Raw genomic sequence first — 18,380 nt, 5'->3', positions numbered from 1 at the left:
GATATGTCATTTGGTGGGGCTTTTTATGGATCAGCTGTTGTTCTGCGCCGTAAGTTGCGATCCGAGCATTGACGGCAATTATGTGTTTTCACAAGATTCATAATCTGCGCACTTATAAATCGTTTAAATATACCATTTAATAGTAATTTATATACTTTACATAATGATTTTTTTAGTATTTTTAGCGTAAATTGTTGAGAAATGCTAGATATAATGACCTTAAAGGTAAAGCGCTAGCTGCAAAATACAGGAGTGACCATTCGTATCCGCGCGCTTGCCCTGGTTTCGTCCTGGAACAACAAGTTTGCGCCGGTAAATTATTTTAAGATGTTTTCTCCTGGCTCAATTTCAGTACAGGGATCTTTTAAACTTGTGCTGCCTGATCGCATGTCTTGCGACGTACCATTTCAAGAACCTGTCAAATATCCCCTGTATAAAGTATGCATTTTTCCCCTTACAATCACCTGCATAGGATCCTGAGTGCTATGAACATTGCTTGAATGCGGCGCTTTTAACTGCGAGCATAAGTGAAGATCGTTTCTGCTTTATGCTAGAACCAGTAAGCTTGTCTTTGACATTGATTGATCTTTTTAAGGGAAAAAACAAGAAGACACTTGAGTTAGTAGTGCCTGCATTGCCTTCATCGACGTTTGGATTTAAATCGCCGCGGACTAGGTGTGATTCTTACTTCATTTCATTCTTAGGCGGCTTTTGCTTTTTTCCGCGGTCAATTTATACTCAAAGAACCAACTAACGTATGCAAATAAACGTTATGCGAAGGAAATAAAGTTAATGAATGATTTTATGCTTGCCAGTAAGTTTATATTCTATTTAAAACGCGAAATTCTGTAGACGAACACTCGTTGGCTTTAAATTTTGAAACTCAAAGAGAAGTGTAAGTACAACTTTTATTCAAGTTTTGTAGTTTCCTTCAGACTTTAACTTTACTGTGTCCTAGTTTCCATTCTTTGGCACTCTTTGCATTCTGCTTTTTTACACCCTTAAATTTGTTTTAAAATGCAAGGTGTTGAATTACTCTCTGCCTTTAACTAATTCCATGATTTCGTTCAGTCTATTCGACTTCGCATAATCATAGTGACTACAGTTATTCAAAGGCTTTTCTACCGAGGCGTCAATTATCACCCTGAGTTGTTTTTCAGTGTTTTTTGAATTTCATGTTACTGTTCATTCATTTAAGAAGTATGTAATCAATGTCCCCAGTATGGTAGGAGTAGACTTCGTTGCCATCAGCTTTCGCCTTATTCTTTTCAGAATTATTTAAAGTTAATCAGACTCTTGTGTTTATTTCATAGTGATACGATTTTGGCTTCGAATATATCTGTCACTGAGTTTCTTGAAGCTCTTATTGCTGAGCCTCAAATACGCCATCTTTGGGTCCAAGTTCAAGTATGTTTATTTTATTCCTCTCATCCACCTTTAACCGACCAAATTTACCACATTTTGTGCTGTTATTCCGTTGTAAGCTACAATCTTTATCTTCCTCATTGCGTACGTTTTGATGACAACTGAGACCGTTTTCGTGGAATTTTCATGTTAGTTTCAGTCGCTGGTAATTTGATTGTCGTCTAAACGCTAGATACGCGGTACTTGGTATTTTATCCCATCTATATTACCGAAAATGGAGACCATTATTTACATGGGGGAATTTGATTACCCCTCTTTGTCTCTCAGATGCGAAATATGATGCATAAGTTCGTGTTACTCACCGGTTTCACCGTCGCGCGACTCTTAACAAAAGGGCTTCAAAGCGAGTGCTCCTTCTTATTACTTTACACCAGCTCATACCTCTGATCTTGGTGTCTTTAAAGCGGTGTGTTAGTCATGACTGTCCCGTTTTCTAACTGAGTTTGTCACTCGGCGTGACTCATTCGGTAGCTTTTGCTTGGTTGGAGCGTTTAGGGCTTTTTCATTCTGACTCATTTGGACACATTTTGTATTTATTTTCCCAAAAGGACTTCAGCCAAATCGCTGGTAGTTTTATAGATTTTACTGGTTACCCAGACCATATTGTAATTCCTTGCCATAAATTTTATCGGTTTACGCGTGAGAAAAAGTAATGCTGGTTAGGTTACCGACTTAAATTGTGTAAATTATGGGATTCGTTCGTCTTGTTTATCAACTTTCTGCCTAAAATGAGACCGTCTAGCATGCTGTGCAAATTTCATCTGTGTTCCAAACTTCTGTGCACTTTGTTTATTCTCAATTTGGTCTTGCGCCACGCTTTCGGGGGCACATGCACGTCACTTACGGGAATCAAAACAAACAGGCACTTGCCCATCGTGCCACCCGAAAGTTATTTATCAGGAATGAACAATTTCTTGGGGGATCTCAGTTCTAGTTTACCAAGCAGAATGCAAACGGTGAATGCTGGTAGTCGCATGCGAATTCCACGGTTCTGGTTAATCAGAACTGCTTTTAGCACTGCAAGGTTTGCATATACCAAGAATAAGATGGTGTTCGTGCTCAATTAAATATTTTTTATGGAATTCACATTTGTGTATGCCTTTTGAGAGAATCGTTCAAGGTTAGTTCTGACCAGATCGTATGGTCTCATTTGAGAGATGAATAAATTTCTATGCCTTTTTTCAAATCGTGTATTCCTGAATCATTACTGCCAGACATTACTATAAGTCGACAGGTTGCCGAAAAAATTGTTTATGTGAGAACAAGGCCTCCTATCTTTGCTTTAACAAAATAACTACAAACACCATTGCTACCAAGCGGGTCTAATGGGCAGGACTAATGAAGACTCATTGCTAGGTCATACAGGTGGGTAATCGTTGGGGTCGCTGGACAGTTTACCCACTTGAGTACGGCCCAAATGCGTTTCCATCTTGGTATTCCCTAATTTCTTCAATCAGTTCCAATCAGGCTTCCGTACGCATTACAAAAACAGTCGTTTCAGTGATTTTATTGTTTTCCCGGCCGTTATTTAATCCACTAGTGTATTTTTGGTAGTACTTGTCATTACACTTTGGAATAATAAATAATTTTAGATATTTGCACAATTAAATACAGTTTCCCTTTAGAGTTAGCGGCAATGTTTTCGTTGTACTTCATTATTTTGGTCATCCATTCCTCTTTATTTATCGAGGGTATATATAATGTCATTTTATCTCCAGTTAATTTTGCCTTCCTCATTGTGGTTTACGGATCTTTCTTCTTAATAACTATGAGCATTTGTTGTTTGACTTTTTTTTGAACAGCAGGCGTTTTTTTCATTTGATTTACTTACTTAAACTATTGTAACACTTCGTCCAATGAGGGTAACAACTTTTTGCTATCGCCTGATTACGATTATACTTTTAAGCCCAATAACTGCTATTTTGAAGTGGAAAGTTCATAATCTTTTCAAAGATGTGGGAACTTGTTCATAAGTATGTTTGCTAGAGTACACTTTGGGTCATATTACTTAACCCATCTATACCACCTACTATCATCTGTCCACAACTAGACAAGTTTATGATAGGCCTTTATTCGATGACAAGTGGTGGTTGGGTGACGTGAATGTAGAAATTGCGGTCACTCTTTCATATTTAACTGACGGGTCGGGTTTTAGGGTGATATCTCTATCAGCAGCTATCGGCGCCTAATTGTCCTCTCTAAAATGGAGCCTCGGCCTACGATGGGGTGGAATTTCTCATTCTCTCATCTGAGTTGCATGATTTTCCGATCTTTTGTTCGTTAAATTCTCCCCTACACCAATGGTTAATTAACCAATTTTCGGAATTCAGTTAAGGAGTTAACTATTCGGGTAAGAATTTTGTTCTGAAAATCCTGCTAAAAAATCGCCATGATCCTCAAATGCTCTCAAACAGAGTGCTTTCCCAGTCTCGATTCATGCCAATCGCTTCGTATTAATATCGAGAATGGAGTACCTTCTGGTCTGGCAGCATACTTTGCCCTATATGTGCCTTATTTTCGACAAGTTTAGGATTTCGTGATGCTTCTTTCCTTCAGTCGCTTTTGAAATCGATTATCCTAATAGGAAAATACTGAGTGCTTTATTACCGCAGTAGTCCTACATGGCCCTACTTATTTTTATAAAGTAGCACTGTTTCATAGCGTAATTATTGCATGGCAGGTGTGAATATCTTTCGTTTCCCCAAAGTGATATTTAAGTTGGCTGCTATATCCGAGTTCTAAATTATTTCTATTTGACTCCGATTCATTGTATGCAGCATTACCAGACTTTATCACAGATGTCTACTGCTTGTCCATTCGTAATTATCTGATACCACTTTAACGCAGTCAACATATACTTAGCGCTTCGTTTGTGTGATATTGTGAAGTTGTTTGCATAAATTGACATGTTTTCTATGCACGATCATTCGCGCTATGGCGTTCCGCCTGGTCTCTGAAAATCGTGTTATTTTGCATCTTCTCGAGTGTTTTTTTTGCGTGGCTGTTTACGTACACCTCTAGTTTTCGGACTGTTTTCAAGCCTTGATTTTCGTGTGCTAAAGTAGTTATACCTTCGTGGCTTTCATAGCATAAGCGTTTTAATGTTTTAATTTGTAAACAAGGATCACTAGCGTCAATAATAGGTCCACTTTTTTGGTTTAATTACTCAAATCTTCAATGTCATTTGAGAGCTGCGATGAAGAATGGCTTGAGTTATTAGTCATCTAATCAAATCTCTATCTTTAATATCGCATTTTCCCACACACTTTTCCTCTCTAACACCTTATTTACATTGCATAGTTAAAGTAAGGATCGAGTGCACGTGCCCTGCCTTCTTTTCCAGCCACATTTGCATTCATTTTAAATTACCTGAGAATAGCTCTAGTGTCAAACACCTTGTGCTTGAGAAGGCTACCTTCCTGGCAACTGGTGTCTTTTAGAGGCAATCAGGTAAAACAAAGTTAACCTATCATTTTTGCTATTTTTGTGCGCTGAGAATATTACCTATTTCGCCTCAGTCCTGTCACACCTACGAAAATGCAACTGATGAGTTAATGTACAGTCATTTTCTTATTTTCTGCACAAATGTGTGGCATTTGTGCATTATTTTTTGGTACAAACTTTGCCTATTGCCATAGCTCTCATCCATTTACTCATTTGGTTTTTCACAACTTCAATCTGGGTGATCTCTCGAACAAGGTCACCTGTATTATCTGTTGACGATCACTTCTGCAGTAAGGAGAATAAGTTCCCTTACTGCCGTGATCTAAAATTTGCAATTTGCTGCTTAGTGCAAGACACGTCCAATGAACTTTTTTCTCTAGGCTAGGCAAAGTGTTTCATGAAATGTGATAAATACACTTGTAATTCATCTCATGCATATCCATTTGCATTCGTATCTAGTTAATTACTTTAGTCTCCATGTATTCTTATTTGTCGTCTTCACTTTTTTTAATGCATTGTCTTAACTTGTCAACAATTTTACGATCTCTGATTTTGTTTCTGACAAACAAGTTTTATGCGTTCCGATTTCCACCCCGTACGACAAATTATAATGCGTGCTGTATTAATATTTAATGGGTCCTCCTAGTGCTTTCACTCCAACGACCGTCCACAAACCATTATTTGTGGACTCAAGCACCGCCGACTGCTTCATGAGTTGTGGCGGTATGCCTTGGGTCAAGCGAGTACCGAAAACTTGTGGGAATTTCTCATGTGTCCATCTTTACAAAGGTAAACGCCAGCTTGCAACTGGTGCTTACTTGGTCCGGATTCTCGAATTCGCATCTCACATCATTTGCGACACTTTCTCCGTATTTGAAATGTTACATTCAACGTGTATTCTCTATTGTTCCTGTCTCTTTCTGTTGCCTATTGAAAGGGTGGCGTAAGTGGTTATTCGTTAATCAAATACCCATTTTCAACGTCACACCGGTCTCTTATTTCAGGACGTAGGCCTCCCTTAAATTATCACCAATATACTTCTAAAGCATGATTTTTTTCAGAAAATCTTTGCATAGTTCTGTAAGTTTACTCTGTTCCGCAGCCCAGCTTCTGGCTACCAAAAGTTAAGATCTATGCTTACGACCTTAGCTTATCCTATTTCTCCTGTTCTAGCAAGTTAGTGAAAGAGGGTGCAGCTCGTCTACACAGATTTTGCTAAAGTGATAATTGATTATGCTTACGCTCTGCCTTTATGGTGCAGTGTTGTGTGCTTCTACCATTTGAAATGGTAGTTTTCTCTGGTTATTTTTTTTTCGCTCACAAAACTCCCTCAAAGCCACTCACATTGCAAACCCTACTCCCGGTTGACTCTGCTAGCCTACACAAAGTGTGCACCGATCACACTTTGACCTCATTTGGCGCCACTTACCGATCCCTGATTTACTACTTAAGGTGTTTTCGGATTTTGGAATTTCCTGCATGATTTTTAGCAAAAATGCTCAATTTGTGCTGATTTTAGTGTCCTTTCACTTACCCATATGTTATAAGAGGATGCCTTTAGTAACACACTGAATTTGATTTTTTCAACTGTTTTAACGATTGGGGGGGTCTAATGCAACTAAACTTGTGGATACTCACATTTACCTTCCCATTTAGGGTAAATCCGGGACCTTCTACCGTCTGCGTATCTGTGATACTGAATTGGCACTTTGCAGAGAGGGCGGTAGTGATACCGCTATTCACGTATGGCCATGGTACATGAATTACTTGCTTCAACCATCAATTCCTTACCACGTGGTTCTATGCTCCTTTTGCAACAGCTATTGGTTAGAGCGTAGGATTGATCTGTTGTGCAGTTGTCACTATCTTTCATAATCTTCTCTCCAAGAGTGTACTAATCTGAATTCCTACTGCGATTTGAGTAATCGCATTTTTGCTTACTAGGCAAGAGGTCGGTGAACCAAAGTGCAGGAAAACAGAAGTTCGTATGCCCTGGTTAATCACTGATGAACGGGTTAGTCCATATGCCTTATTTTCTCATGTCTGGTTTCCAAGTTGGATTGAACCTATTGCCTTGGCTACTGGGCGGAGGGAGAGCATCGTCACAGCATTTACACATGTGTACACATGCGTGCATACGCCCGCTTGTACCATAGCGATACCCACCCAGCCCTATTGACCACGTGCTTACATGCACGCGACCAATCAGCCCAATCACGGCTTGTGCGTCATGGCCTAGTCAATCACTCTCTCCTCATTGGTTGGCGGTGTCTGTTCTGCGCACGTGCTTGTGTGCGTACGTTAAATGTGAAACACCATGCATTTGAGAATACGCCAGTTTCACACTCACACACACACACATCCGCGCGCCTGGGACCGTTACATCTCTGCGCACAAGGGAAACGTGGTTTGTCTTTAGATAATGTTGCTTATCTCTCCACTGGACCATTCATGCGTACCTTCATGGTTCACGCCTTGTGCATTCTCTTACAGCCTCAACTGACACCTGTTTTGGCGGACGTTCTACAGTCGACGCGCCCGGAAAACCTGAATGAGGCCAAGCGTCGCAAACTAAGTCGCACGGACTCCATTCCATCACCTGTTGTGTTCGACGCCAAATATCACTTCACCATCACCGTCTGCGTCAAGGACATCAACTCGAGCAGCAAACTCGTCTACCAAATCACCTGTATCCGCGCCATGGCCTTTGCTAACGGCACCCAACCCGCTCCCGAGCTGGAGAACAACTCTGTCAGCGAGAGCCACTTGATTGGAACTAACCGGATGCCAACGAGTAAAACGCGAAAAAAGAAGGGGTTTTCATTGTGCGGGTAGGTGCTCATCGGTGCTCAGTTTGTATCTTCCATTTGAAGCAGTTACTACTTACATATGATCATTACATAGTTGTAATGGCTTCGACATCTAATCCGGAATGTCGTTTTGGTAAGTTTTAACCGGTTCTGACCTCAGAAGACATTTTTCAGTTGAGACGGGCCCTGCATGACACGTGTCCTCACAGTACTGACGCATCAGAAAAATTTCCTCGATGTCCGCACAGACGCTACTTGTGACTTGTTAGGTTAAGAGCTGAGAATTTGCTGCAATATCTAAATCCTTCAACTAGCCATCGATGAATCGAACCGCCTAGTATTTATGTAGGACCGCTTGCAATCATTTTTCATTTCACTTGCAAAATAAGCCGCTCACATTTGATCTTCACTTAAGAATGTATGGGAGCCTGTCAGCGTGTTATTGTGGTTTATATGTTTGTTCTAAAAAGTAGATTTCATTTGGAACTGGAATAGAATTGCGGTAATTGAACCATGGGTGCGATATCACCTAATTTTGAAGCTATCGGTAGAAACAACCTGAAGAGCTTCATCCACCTGGGAGTCAGTGGATTTCTGCCCTTGATTTCATTGTTAATCATTTGGCAAAGTTGGATAATTTCTGTGCCAAAGATGATAATTTGCAATCAAAAGATACGGAAATATCGGGAAAAATAACCAGTCTGGGCTTTTTATGGATCGACTCTACTTTGCTAGGGATTGATGTCGAAGTTGCGACTGTTTTCTACTGGAGTCTTTTCTGCTTCACCGTGTGATCCATCATTGAGTTATACAAGCGTTGTTTACAGTCTTTTGTAGGACTGACCGGATCTCGCATTCCGTCTGACAAGTTAGTTTTCCTGTCGCTAATCTCAGCCTCCCCGTCTCTGCCACCTTGAGCCAATGGCATTCCTTAATTCACGTACAGACCTCACCGATTTCACTGCCTACGTGGTTACTTTGACTTTCAAAAGTTTGGTTCATGTAACGTGTTACGCCTGGCTAGCACTCAACTCTGTGCTGCGTATTGTGAGCTTGTATGCCAGAGAATCACTGATTTTACCTTGTGTAAATGCGCACAACTAAGGTTATGCAAGCCCGTCTTTAATTACGTCCTCCAAGCTTCTCTCCTTATCATCATCATTACTCTGCGCCAAACTTGTGACGTATATGACAAATCGCAAGGCCTTTATTTTACGGCCTACCTTTTGTCCGTATATTATAAATCCAGCCCATTTTATCAAGCTGCTTACGTTTGTTCAAGCAGGATTAGTTATGCGTATGGTACAATCTATACAGATCATATACCTTGCTTGCATAATGTAGGCCACGAATGTGCGTTCGATTTTCATTTGATGGTGATTTTTATTTATAAAATACCTTTATTAATAATTTGACTTTATTAATATTGTTAGTCCGTATTGGGTTTTAAAGATGTAGACACTTGGTTTTAACTCCTCCTGTTGTCATCTCTACTTTTTCCTTGTGGGTTGTATCACGACCATCCTGTCGTGTGTTCGCACACATGTGCTTGTGATTATGTCTTTCGCTTTTCTCTCATGTTTTGTGTCACTGCTTAATCGTAACCAGATATTCTGCGCCTTGCAGCAACATGTTTTTCAGTCGTGATTTACCCTATATAAACAATTACTTGACTGCTCCCAGAGTTGTAAGATGTGCCTATCTCGGGTGCAAGGTAAAGGCATTTTATTCCTCTCTGATTACCAGGTGTCTAACATTCTGTTCTAGCCAGACCTTCATGTATGTTTTACTGCACTCCCGGAGATAAACCCATCTATTTGTCCCGTCCTCTTTCAGACTCAATTGTATGGGGGGAAAGGATAAAGAGGAGATGGATGAAAATCGGGATTCCTATCCATCCCGACGGTCCGTGGATTATACACAATGTCATCTCTCCGTGGCTGAGGTCGCTCCCTCACAGAACGTTCAGGTAGTCGAACCGCCCTCTCCGCCACAGCGAAGACGCTCTAGTTCCATCAACAAGCAGGCGATCACTGGGGAGGGAGATATTGCAAAACCCAAGTGCGTTTCTTTGACTAATTTAATTTACTCTATAGCTTTTTCGCCAGTAGTCTCCTTGGGCCTATATGCTTTCGTTATTCTTTAATAATCTTTGACCCTTGCTTGGAAGTGGCCTTTTTATTGGATTTTTGTTGAATATCGGGGTGTCATCGAAAAAGAGCTTAAACAGGCGGATATCAAGGTGAACTTTCGCCTGTTCCACTTTCCTTAGTTTTGTGTTTTGATGTTTATTTCCTGTAACTCATACTTTTTGAAGTTTTAACTTAATATTCATCTGTCCCTCAATTTATTGTGATAATTAAGTCGTAATTTCTTCCCGGAATTATTAATAAAATGAATCTTTTGTTAAACAGATTCGCTGATTAAATATCTTACCGATGTATTCGTTGGTTGCGTAGTATTTAAATGTTACTTTTGCCAGCGAGGCTTAATTGTGTTCCATTGTAAACATTTCCCTTTTAATAACAAATCGTATTCCTTTTTGGATTGTTAAGGATGAACGCGGAAATGGAGGATGATTCTGAACAGTAGCACACAGACTAAGGCCTACTTTTTGACTGACTTTTCAATATATGTACTCTTACCTCGTTTCTCATACTTTGGTGCACTTTATAGTTTCTGTTAGATTTCAATATCTCAACAGTGAGTTAAATTAATACCTGTTTAGATTTCAAATATCTTTTTCTTCCCAATTACCTTATTTGCCGAAGACACCGGTCGACTGTGTTGGTTTTCCAAACGATCATTTGAGTATACCAGTCACCCGTCTCTATATTATCGAATCTAACTAATTCAGCATTATTTTTGACTATTTTTTTGGTAGATTATCATTACAAATGGTAATGTAGATGGATTTCTAACTATTTCATTGTAGTCGTACGCGATGCTGGTAATTTATTCCAAGACTGCTAATGTGCCACACTTCATCTGCCTTACACTGTTCTGCTCTTTCAAATTCTAAGTAAACAGGGATTATTGTATTTCTCAAAGGTCTTGATGAATCAGTTATCATAGACTTATCAGTTTTCTTATGAATTATTTCATTTTACAAAAAAGCCAGAAATAGAATAGAGTTCAAAAAATCGTCTACTTTTACTTGCTCAATTGCTGCCAATTTCTGTTATCGCAGTCTACCTTAACATCATGATCAGGATTCCCGTTGAGCGTAGTATCAGTGTCGTTAAACGTAGCATTGGTTGTGTGTCTGCCGAATATATACCAGTGACACTGAAGTGGATTTGCTTTGTTGCAATAGCAATAGTTTAATCAACTGCTAAGGATTGATGGCACATGGCTAAGAAAAAAACCGCACACTGAACATGGCTGTTCCATTTGGCTGCTCTGGTCAAAAAATGTTCCACTCTGAATGCTTGCTAGCACAGAGGTTTCCGTGTTCCGTTGGCTACTTAAATGTATCTTTTTTAATTATTTGTCTACCCTTTTGGTAAGAAAGGTTTATTCTGATGTCAAAACTTTTAGGATTTGGTTTACACGGTTTTGACTTCGTATTAACGACTATAAGTGCCAATATTAGCTACTGTGGGTACAACAATCACCATATTATTGCGTTTCCAATGGACTCTTCCCTTTGTGAGCAGAATCTTCTTTCGGCAAGGCATATTTTATACTTAAGCAGAAAACTATTCTTAAAATCAAATTTTTATACATGTAAATTATCTTACTCGAACCTTTTCCTTTGCTTTCAGTAGTTAACTTACACGCAATAAATAATCCTCCAGTGCTCAGTTTTGCTTTCATTTCGGTTGTACTTTCTTGTATCAAACCGTAAATAATTCAATGCAAATATCACCATTTTCTTCACTACACTGACTCGAGAAGAGCCTCACATAAACTCCTGTAGGAAATTCGAGAATAATTATCTCCCTTCGCGTACACTTCGGTATCTGTGGTTTTCTTAGGCACAGAATCCAGAGTAAGTTGCGGAAGCTATCGATATGAACACGCACAATTCCCATCCTCCCTGGTGTGATGATTTAATAATGAGCGGTTGCATTAATTCACTTATTTTAAGCGATATTCCTTAAGTCATGATTCCTTTTCTTTTCACTGAAGTATTTCAGATTGATGCAAGCTTGAATTACGCCATTTTCGTGAACCCACGTTCTTCATGTAAATGAACAGAAAGGTGTTTATTTATGTTAGAGACCTCACTAATGTCATTCACTTTTATGTAAACTAATCTATCAATTTGAGTACTTATTTTCCCATATTCATTAAATCTAACTGCCTATTTCTTTTTGATTTTTTTCTAACTAACTATTCGTAGGAATTCACTAGATGTGCTTCTTTCTGTTCTATGGAAATGGTTTTTAGCTGGTCATTTGATCGTGAAACCACTCACAGTTAGTATATTTGTATGACATTCACGCCTCTTACCTATTTCTCGCAAAAATCACTTTAGTTTTATGCACTAATCCAGTTTTCTTCAAGTATGTTCAAATGCTATCCAAGGACTGTTTATATGCTCTTCTATTTGTAATAATGTTTTTCGTTGATTGCATTTGTCCTTCTGGTGAGTTAATTTGGGCCCGATTAATCGCTGACTTGTGAATATACTTTGAGTTTGTTCTGACAGCATCGAGCTCGCTCTCCTATGTAGTGAATCGATTGGCTGTGTGGTTGAAGCCCAACTTTTGGTAGGGTATTATGACATTGTCTAAATCGTTTTGCAGTTGTTCTGTCCAATCATCAGCGGATACGAATCTCGTCGCTTCAACCCCGAATGTGTTGGTATGTAGCGAATCCCACAAACCCATGCTCAACACAACCTCTTTCCTGTCAGAAAATTCGACATCTGTCAACCTTTCCCGTTATCTTACCTACACCAAATCGGATGCTACAGGGTGAGACCCCAACCCTGTGCTGTTTCCCTCTGAAGCAAATATTTTTTTACTGATATAAAATAAGTAAACCTTCTGTTTGCAGCCAATTTTTAAACGAGCCCCAAATAACTTCAACCTGCACGCCCCATCAATCTCAGGTCGAACAGGCAGTGAAAAGCACGCTTTCTTCCTTTGAAATAAATGCGCCAAAGCCATCTCACGAATCCATACCTAACGAAGTGCCCCAGCTCCTGCTCCCCACTGCAACAGAAAAGAAGGGAACTACTGCGCCCGGGTAATTACCTGCACATCCACTTCACAATATTACCAGTTTAATGCTAAAAAATTACTAGGACACTAAATATTCAAGTGTTAATTCTACAGTCCACTTTATTCTCAAAAATATTTTATAGGATCATTACTGATGTTCCGTGGCTTTTACTTCTTGGAAATTATATAATTGTTAATTTCAGTGGAAACAAAGCGGATAAATCAAAAACATCGTTTCTCTAGCCTTTGTTAGTGTATTTTTATATAAATCAGCGCTAAAATGACGTGGCTTTATGAGAAGTATTATTAATACATTAACCTAGTCATGCATTTCTTATTGGAATGCATACATAATTTGGTGTTTAATTGAACTAATCCCTCGTTTTAAACTCTCGTAGTAAACGTTTCCCCTAACTTGACATTTATATTATGTGCTTGGGTAAAATGTTCCTTCTGGAGACTGATGAGTCCAAAGAGTGCGGAAAATGTGGACGATTGCACTGGCAGGGCTCAGCCGTCTCCAGTGCCGTCACCGAAGAAACGTGAAATGAGTGTAACTCCGTCAAGTCCAGGAAGGCCGTCTGCATCTCCACACTCTGGCATCCCACTGCCTCGGAACCCAACTCGAGCCATGGTTGGTACCGCCCATCATCCACCGTCTCCATCTGGAGAGGTTGCAGAGATTGAGGCCTCTGGTCGTAAGCCGAAGACATTAGTAGAAGCATTTGCAGTTATTTAAAGTTTTTGTTTCCAAAAAATAGTAAATTTTAGTGTGTTAAAGCTAGCAATCATACCCCGTGCTTTTGTATCGAACTTTGCATTTTATAATGGCGACTTGACTATTTAAACGACGTGCTTTGGATTAAGCCAGCGAATCTTTAATTTACTGGGTCGTCCGGTATCGAGCATACATCACGTATTTTTAGGTCACTCTATTTGGTAGGAAGCTGATTTTTGAAAACTCCATTTAGATTCAAATGAAGCTACCTTGGATTTACAAGCAGCGGCAATAGATTTGACCACTGCTTTGGGAGAAGCCGTGAATTTAGATCAAACGAAATCGGGTATGTGATAGCTAAAATCGTATGCTTATCTTTTCATCTATTTTAATCCATCATACAATTGAACCTAAGGATCCATCGGCATAACTTCATCAGTTCTACATGGTATATACATAACTGCCACAGGTAATATGCATTTCTGTTGTTTCTTTTCCAATTTTTTGCGATAAATTTGAGTAATTTTCAAGATGGGTGATTCGCTTACTAGTTAGTGGGATCGATGTTGTTCGGGAGTCGAAACTATCACTTCGTCTGTCTGAAGGTTCAGTGTTTACTGATTCCGGTTGTTTGCACAAAGCTCATGTTTTTTTGCAAATTGCTTGTCACCTGAGTTGTCACTTTTCCTCATCCTAGAACCAGGAACGGTGACTTCCTCACATAGACGAACATTTCGTTCCATTGTGGCTTCTTATATTGGTTCGATTTTCTTTTGTTTCTTGCTGGACATCGGTTTACAACTGAGTGATTTTCATAGTTATCTTTTGGATTTTCATACCCAGAACAAAATCCCTTATTCGTACCGCTTTTTCCAAGTACCTCAACTCATGAATCTTTTCCTTCGGCTTCGGAACTGAATTTGCAAATGCTTCCAGGTTCAACTCGTTGTCTACTGTCCCAAACGCAATACTTCATTAGAAATTTAACCCTCTTATTTACTACTCAGATTCCGAAGAAAGTGTTGGTGTAGGACCCACGGATTACCCATTAAGTACATTTTTGACTTTCAATTTATGTTTTGTTTAAGTTGTTACAGTTTAATCAAAACGATACTACCTTTGTTAGGTTTGCCTGTACAGGACTCATCCAAACCTAGGAGGCGAGGAAGTGTAGATACAGGTAAATGTCTGTTGCGTTACTGTAGTTAACAGCACGATGGGACTGTGATTGATTATTTCATGCGTTTGTTGTTGCTTTTTTCCTTTGGAAACTCTTTTACCTAACCAAGCATTCTTCGATAGATATCATTATTAACAAAAAGTTAGCCATTATGAATGCATATCAGGGTGAAGCTGTCAGTGGGGATAGGTTGTTATTCCATACGGTTGTGGGGACACTGTATTCCTTCTGTACGTTCTAAGCTACTTTTGTGCTCTTAGTGTGTGACGAAGGTAGTTGCTCCATCCTCACACATTCTCCCATGCTAGAGCTGTCTGACTCAACTTCAGGTTTGTTGTTTCGTCTTGCGTTTTTCTTTCTCCCTGAACAAATGCCGTACCCTAGTATACTCCGTTAAGTAAATCTTCCACTTCTACGATTTACACTATCCAGCCTACCCGATATAGGATCCTTTTTTCACAGGAATGCCTTGAGCATCCAATCGACAGTGTGATGTAAATGGTTATTTTAAGATATGCAAATAGAATTCCACGAAACTTTTTGGACTGCCAATTAATAACTTACTTGTTCAAGTCAAACTCAAATTGCACTGCTGTAGATTAACACTCTAATGCATCAGCCATGCCACCACTGAGGCTGCTAGGACAGTTTTGACATTTCATCTTCAAAGGTTAGAACAGCATGGGCGATACTTATAATGCATATTAGTCCAGGTGAAAAATGAAAGTTTTCAGTGCTACTCCATTGGATGATGCATTTGTTTTCTAATTTAAAGCTTATGGGCATTTTCACCACTGTGTTGATTGTCGTTTTGTTTTCTTGTTGACATTTCTGCTGTTGTTTGACTTTACTCGCTCTATAAGTCATGACTTTCAGAAAGTGTCAATGCCGCATATGCGATCAGCAGAGCTACTGTGGAGCCCCCAGTTGTTGGTATGAGTCGAAGTTCATCCAATAACTTATGTACCTATCTATATTCGTTTCCACTAATAAAAAACCTTTAGAATCATCCAATGCAAATAGAAATCTTCTTCCACGACCCAACGCTTCGTGCAAAAGAGGTATAACTTTCCGTATTTCGAGCGTTTTGCGTTTACCTAATTCCTCTTTTAGTTAGGACCTCTGGTATATTCATGACACTTTGAAACGAGCATTATTTTCATTGTACAGTTCTACAAGTTAGTTTCAAGTGTTTTTTTCTTTTAAATTTGTGCTCTGATCCCATTTCGGAACTTCAAGATTTTTATTATGACGTCCGAGTTTTTCTATGAAAACGTCACTTGTTAAATATTTGTGGATGCACAAACTAGTCCGACGCTCTGAACACGAGCTACATTTCCATACCAATTTTTGGGTTCTACTACTACTGACTTAGCTCCAACGAATATTTCAAGCCACTTTTTACATAAAATATTATGAAAACTCGTATATGGTTACTTTCTTTTTCGTTGTGTCGATACTATTTGAAGAAGTATGCTCCTGGCCTATTCATTACGAATTTTGCATATAGTCTTCACAGTCAGTTACTATGACTGTTTGACGAAAGCATTATTTTAGGGCAAATTTAAAGTAAATTGGAGTTGAAAAGTGGAAAATATGGATTGGTTTTATCCCACCGACGAGCGCCTCGCGTTTCGTCTTGTGGCCTGTTTACGATGTCATCTTTTAAGTCACCTGCCGTACGATACCTGAGGGATGCTAGTAAGGTGGTCTATTTACATCATTTCCCCTGGCTTGTCTTGCTATTTAGTCGTCCTGTTGTTTCTGTATTCGCCCTAAGTCGTAAAAATGATCTTTTGCTTTTATTACCTTTGTTTTTGTCAAACTACTCAGAATCAACCTGGCCCTTTTATAATCACAATTTAGATCCACGTACTATCTCCGTTTATTCTGCTACGCTGTAGACGTTTAATAAACTAAGCTGTTGGAATCCGGGGAGTTAGCTTTATTACAAAATTATATCCTTTCACAGAATCTCCTACGAGTTTGCCAGTGCCGGAGGTTCCAGTTAGTACTCCTACTACTGCTGTTCCGGGCAGCCAAAATGGGACAACTAAGACAGATATCTCAACCCCGGCACCGATAGCGACGCCACCACCTATGCAACTCGCGCAAACACGACGCCCCTCAGGCCTTATTGGTCCGAAGGTGGTGGTAAACAAACCGGGCATCAGTGTGTACAAGGGTCGCAACGCCCCCTCCCTCTCCTCGCCCGTCGAGATGGGACCGGATGGCGACTCTCCGAACGGTGGTCCCATTACGACCCCGACACTTCCAGTTGTATGCCACCCATTCTTCTCTCAGCCTTGTTTTTTAATTCCTTATTTCAATTGTTATGAGCTGATGCTGTTCCTCCTAGCGTAAATTTACAAACATTCTCATGAAAAGGTGGCTTCCTCTTTTTTAGTTAAAAGCAATGTGTGCTTGCGATTGTACAGTTTTAATTTAATTTGTATTTGCGATTAGAAATTAGTTATTACCAGCAAGTAGCACTTTCGTTCAGTTAAAAGGCGTGTTATAAAGCAGGTTTTAAAGATTGGATGCCTTTTTAAAAATTCATGATCAGTTGCAAGGTGATACTGTCGTTTTAGCAAAGCTACGGCAATTGTATTTTTCACTTCCTCTTTAGAAAATAAATGTGAAGCCGCTTTGGAGGCACAGTAGGCTACTAGCGCCGTGGTTTAACTATCGGTTTGAGTGTAATTTACTGTTCCTTTGTTGAAAGGCACCAACAGCAGCAACAGTAGCAGTCAGTGCAAAATCGTCGAATATTCGCCCGCCGATGGTGACCACAGAGGCCAACGTGACACGCTACCATCCGCGCTCCTCGATTCCCACACGTAGCACCCTGGCCACACGCAACGGTCATGATAGCCCCTCGACGGGTTCCTTGCAAGCTGTCAGTGTTCGCTCCGCTCCTACGGGTATCCGCATGCCCTCTCAGTTGTCACGCCAAACTCTCGCCAAGGTAACTCTCCTTGCACATGTGCGCAATTGGTGAAGTGCGACCAGGTGCCCTCAGCCAGGCAGCAGGTGAACGCACTCGAAACACGTCCGCTATCCACTTTTCGCGCCATAAAATTGTCACAATTTCGTGCACTTTCAACTCTGAAGTAGCGAAACTGAATGTAGACGGTTCAAAGCTTTTATTTTTTAGAAATGAATTAGCGCTTGCCATGGGTAGCAAATGTTTCGTTTCCCTACGTAAACAGTTTGCCATGGGACTTCTTGCTCAGTCTGCTCTCGTGTTTCGTTTTTTTTTTCTTACTTTATAGTAATGAAGGTACCTCCCGCCTTCTCGATATACTGACTATCCCACCGGTTGTATACAAGTTGGCACATCGTCTCGTCATTTATTACCGCTTGTTACTAGTACTCATATTTTTACCACCGTCTGTTTCAATGCCGCCTTTCTACCGTCTCGGCCCTACCTCGCATTTCGTTTGTTTCCACTCTCAACAAACGTTTTTCTCATTCCAATGCGCTGTCGACACCATCTGCTGTCGTCTACTTCCCCTCCCTTGGTTTTTTTCTTTCTGAGGTGTGGTCTCATCCCTTCTATTAATACTGTCTTCTTAGTGCTCGGGTTTGCATCGCTCGCCTCACCTGCGCATTCGCAACAACGTTAA

General features: G+C 40.0%; 2 protein-coding genes across 2 annotated transcripts; both read left to right on the top strand. All coding sequences in view use genetic code 11, as the record gives it.

The window, feature by feature from the left end:
* Window positions 1-3: 3 nt before the first annotated feature.
* Window positions 4-6,352, top strand: EGR_02973 (hypothetical protein; the record flags this gene model as incomplete). The annotated part of the gene is made up of 6 exons (XM_024492222.1): window positions 4-49; window positions 251-438; window positions 473-559; window positions 596-675; window positions 1,314-1,407; window positions 6,206-6,352. The coding sequence occupies 6 exons, from the start codon at window positions 4-6 to the stop codon at window positions 6,350-6,352; spliced, it is 642 nt and encodes a 213-aa protein (XP_024353417.1).
* A 129-nt stretch (window positions 6,353-6,481) lies between these two features.
* On the top strand, window positions 6,482-18,380 carry EGR_02972 (hypothetical protein; the record flags this gene model as incomplete). Its single annotated transcript, XM_024492221.1, has 11 exons — window positions 6,482-6,612; window positions 6,814-6,883; window positions 7,363-7,700; window positions 9,516-9,740; window positions 12,434-12,604; window positions 12,687-12,878; window positions 13,313-13,551; window positions 13,825-13,917; window positions 16,724-17,031; window positions 17,477-17,748; window positions 18,035-18,380. The coding sequence occupies 11 exons, from the start codon at window positions 6,482-6,484 to the stop codon at window positions 18,378-18,380; spliced, it is 2,385 nt and encodes a 794-aa protein (XP_024353416.1).

This window comes from Echinococcus granulosus (assembly GCF_000524195.1).
Source record: "Echinococcus granulosus chromosome Unknown EG_S00014, whole genome shotgun sequence".
Taxonomy (NCBI): domain Eukaryota; kingdom Metazoa; phylum Platyhelminthes; class Cestoda; order Cyclophyllidea; family Taeniidae; genus Echinococcus; species Echinococcus granulosus.
The sequence above is the reverse complement of the archived record's forward strand: the minus strand, read 5'-3'. Positions and strand labels throughout refer to the sequence as shown.